Source organism: Phaethon lepturus, unplaced genomic scaffold (assembly GCF_000687285.1).
Source record: "Phaethon lepturus isolate BGI_N335 unplaced genomic scaffold, ASM68728v1 scaffold4381, whole genome shotgun sequence".
Taxonomy (NCBI): domain Eukaryota; kingdom Metazoa; phylum Chordata; class Aves; order Phaethontiformes; family Phaethontidae; genus Phaethon; species Phaethon lepturus.
The window spans coordinates 10604-14801 of record NW_010515394.1 but is presented as its reverse complement, the minus strand read 5'-3'; the positions used below and the strand labels follow the sequence as shown (position 1 = coordinate 14801).

Here is a 4198-nt window from a genome sequence, read left to right as displayed (position 1 = left end):
GTTCAGCAGAGCTCCCTACCCTGCTGCTCTGTGTAAGGTCTCTCTGCCGGCTGAAATTACTTCAGGCTCCCCGTGCCATGGCTAGGAAGGGGGATGGAGGGAGCGGGGGCAGATGCACACCCTTCCTTAGTATCCCAACATTCTTCTCACAACTAAAGAGCCAAATCAGGACCTGTTCAAGCTCCAGTGAAACCAACAGAGTTAATGTCAGGGATACCTTTGGGCCTGCATCTGCAAGGCCAAAATCAAGCACACTAGCCTTTTATTGGTTATGCTGTGATTCATCTGCCTTGTCCTGCTCACCACAGCAAAACCAAAACAACTGCAGCTTCTGTCCCTCCTGCAAAGGCAAGCGAGTGGATGGCGTCTGCAGTGCATTCCCCGCGGCCACAATTGCCAGTTCCCGTCACTTACCCCTGGGCAGACCCATGGGAGAGGATGAAGCTGCACAGGGGCTGTTGAACTCTAGAAATGCTATTAGAGAGAACTGTGCAGAAGGACATGGCTGTACAGCTCAAACGCTGGGACAACCTAAAGTTGTCTTTGCCGGGCGGCCTGCTCCAGCAAACGTCTTTTTTCCATCTAAACCAGACAGAGCTGATATAAAAACCCACCAAGATGCTGGTGTATCTGCAACAGTAACCACAATGTACAGATGGCTCACAGACAGATGTATTTTACTAACTGTAGAAGGATATACATGACCAGAAAGGACACATTTAGTGGCTCCAACTGGTTGCTGGTGTTCTCTGTCATAAAACACAGCAGGAGCCACTAGAGAGCACAGAAACTATGTAAAGACCTCTTCTGCTATTGATAGACACTGAGGACATGAAGTCTGCAGTACACACGTTGCAAAGACAGCCTGAAGCGCAGTGTCCAGCTGAGCTCTTCCTCATCTCAGCTGCTTCCCTGGGCTTGCGCCACCAGGAAAGAAGATCTCAGAGCTCTGCCTACAGGAAATAAACTGAAGATCTACCACATGTGGTTTGGCTTGGTTTCCTTACTTTATATCCTTCTCCCTCTGACATCAGCTGCTTGTTATTCCCATCACTCTCATCATAGCCGGTGCCATCTTCCCCACGCTCCTGCTCTGCGTTGCTCATCCTGCTGGGCTCTGAGGAAGGCAGGCTGGATGGGATGTGGATGGGAGGCACAGGCTTGGAGGTTACCAGGCGCCTCTGGGAAGCTGACCTGGAAACTATTGGCTTCAGGGTAACCCCTCTAGGGTCACTGCAGTCAGTCAGGCCTGCAAAGCAGAGACACAAAGCATAATAGAAGTGGTACTACAAACCTAGAGCACCTGAAGCAACATATTTCATTGGGCAGATTTCTTGGAAACTTCTAAACAACTGCACAGGGAAAAATGCTCATGCTGGCAGCCACCTGAAGCAGACCAGTGGACAACTCTTACCCACTCCCACAGAGCCACCAGAGGAACATCCTGGTCCTCTGGGCTCCCATCAGACAACAGGGAGCCCAGGGACTGATGCTTACCCAGAATACATCACCTGCACATCCACCCTCCTGCTCCTCTCTCTTCCCCACAGCTGTACACCCCTACAAGAACAGGAGGGCTATGCAGGGGACTGAGAGCAGGGAATGTTATTGCAGGGGGGCACATGCAGGGGACAACTGTTCCCGGGGAATGTGCGCTAGCTCTCTACACTGGGAAAAGACCCTTCTTCCCGCAAGAGAGCGGACAGACTCCCATCTTACCTCTCTGTGAGGCTAACAGACCCTCAGACATCCTCCTCATCTTCAGCTTGCCCTTTATCAGAATGGTTGCCAAGGCAGCACTGCTCACCTCCCTCTCCTGGGGGTCCTGGGGCAAGGCTTGGTGAGAAAGTGGGGAGAGATCACCTCCATACTCAGCGCTGTGGTCATGCATGCTCGCCTTGCCGACCGGGCCACCCAGGGGAGAGGTGGTGCTTGGGTATGGAGGTTTCTCAGCTTCATCCCCATGCCATAAACTCAGCTGCTTCTTCATCTGGGTTGTTAATATGGATTGAAAAGAAGCTGCAGATCTGGTAAAAGGGAAGAAGGCGGTTAGCTGACCTCACTTTTACAATCAACCACCTAAGGAGTGGTTATTTATCTAATTAAATTACCTAATTAATCTATTAATCTATTGATCTAATTCATAATCATTCAGAAGACATTTTGGTTTTATTTTCCTTAGAACTAGTGTCAGTGTAATTCTTCTGAGCAGCGTTGAGCTAGCAAGCCAGGAGAGAGAGGCTGAAGGCCCCACTGGTAAGAGGGGAAAAAAGATTCCCGTTGCAGGACTTGGCTCCTGTGAAGACAACCAGTAAACACCCGCACGGTGCTACTGGTATTTCTGGAAAGCAGCAAGACATCTCAGCAAGCAGGCAGACCTTGCCAGTGTTTCTAGAGCACCATCCCATCCTCAAGGTCAGATCTGACTGGCAAGCAGAGGAAGAACAGGGCATTTACCTAGGGCCAGACCACACATTGATAGCAGGGATAGAAACAGAACTCATTACCATGAACATCTCACTACCATGCCCGATTTATGGCCAGCTGGACCACAGTCCCCATCCTGGCTGGCAGTGGTAGGATCAAGTAGTTGATCAAGGAGAAAGTGTAACGAACTAATGATAAAGAGATGTGATGCCATGCACACCACTGGAGGAGGGCAGGTTCAGCCACCTCCTCTGACACAGAGCCAGCACGTTAGGACTGACCTCCAAGGTTCATTTCTCCCTGAAATCGGGTGGGCTTTTCTCATTTGACTAAAGCCACCATTGCATATTCAACCCCTTTCCATCCTCACCTTCTTCAGTGGTCCAGCTGCTGCCACAAAACTGCAAGTTCGAATCAATGCTTCCACCTTGCAGAGCTGTGTATCTATCTGGGTTTGAATTTGGGCACAGTCCCACAGTAGACAGCAACTGGGCTGTGGTACTTAGCTTTAAAATAAGGACAGTACAAACGACTCAAATTCACAGCATTTGACATGGAAAGGAAAAAGCAGACACCGCTTCTCCCTTGAAGACTGAGACACCAGTAGTGACGTGTAGTCCTGGCCTATGCAAAGGTCTGTTTGATGTCACAATATCCTGCTTGGTGAGGGGTTCGCATTCCAGCGCTTTGACAGCTCAACATTCTACAAATTTGCATGTGTTTTGCTAGCTGCCCATCCTGGATTCCTTTCCTCTCCTTTCAAAGGGTAGGCAACCCACAATGGTCTCTTGTACTGGTATCTCTCCCCAAAGCTAGTATGAAAGTCCTTTGTTTCTGCAATTCCTACTCCATTTGGGTTGGGTTTTGCTGGGTTTTTCACTTCTCTGCACAACAAGAAAGTACGAGGACACAATCAATTAAACACCAGGTGTTATACCTAAAAGCAGGTTTGCACTCTGTACCAGATGTCCCTAAGGTTCAGTTGGGCTTACTTGATTACTTTGTCTGTAGGATGCAAATTGCCCACCCAAACGGTTCTCCTTTGTTCTGTTTCACTGTTACAGGGGTTTATTCCCTGCTTTCTTTGCTGCAGAGACACCCAAAACCAACATAAACATGGCCTGCCTCAAAAAAATTTTGCCATCTTGGCTGTTGCTGAAAATTCGAAATTTTACACAGCATTTTTCCCTGCCCCTTATCCTGGCCAGTATCTCCCCCATTACCCGGCCTCTAAGGCGGGGCTCTCACTTGTACAGCATGAAGAATAGCTGCTGCACTTGCCAGCATCTCCAGGGTCTCGTGATCAGCGCTTTGACTGCAGCTTTTGTACACGCTCTGCCTCCCTGAGCCAAGCAGCATTCCTGGGCACCGGCGCTGCCACTGCAGGCGAGCATCCTCCAGGCAAAGGCTGCAGGAACGGGACTGCAACAAGCCCTGGCTGAAGAAGTCTCTGGTCTGCTGCAGCCCTTTACCTGCTGCAAACTCATCTTGTGTTGCCATGTTGGGGCAGGGGACAATGGGCTCTTTGCAGATGAGAGTTTACTCAATGTGCTGCTGGGTGCTGGGCCTGATACAGCTGCTGGCGGGTTCCCCTGCAGCATCAGGTACCTGCATGGGAAAATAGCACCGTTAGTACAAGTGACAGCCACCAGTCTTTGGCATTGCCCTGCCTACAGGGGTTCCTGCGCACAGAACTGCTCAAGTCAGGTGGTGCTAAAACAACATAAAAATGTCCTTGAGTTATGCTTTTTCCATATTCTGTCAGGATCAT

General features: G+C 49.8%; 1 protein-coding gene across 1 annotated transcript in view; it reads right to left on the bottom strand.

Annotated features, from left to right (window-relative positions):
* The window catches only part of FAM179A (family with sequence similarity 179, member A), a 32417-nt gene extending 28490 nt beyond the window's left edge, over nt 1-3927 (bottom strand). The window contains 5 exon segments of the mRNA XM_010295757.1: nt 1008-1249; nt 1720-1931; nt 2782-2876; nt 2878-2933; nt 3900-3927. Of these exon segments, the coding sequence (XP_010294059.1) occupies nt 1008-1249; nt 1720-1931; nt 2782-2876; nt 2878-2933; nt 3900-3927 (633 nt within the window).
* Nucleotides 3928-4198: the final 271 nt, after the last annotated feature.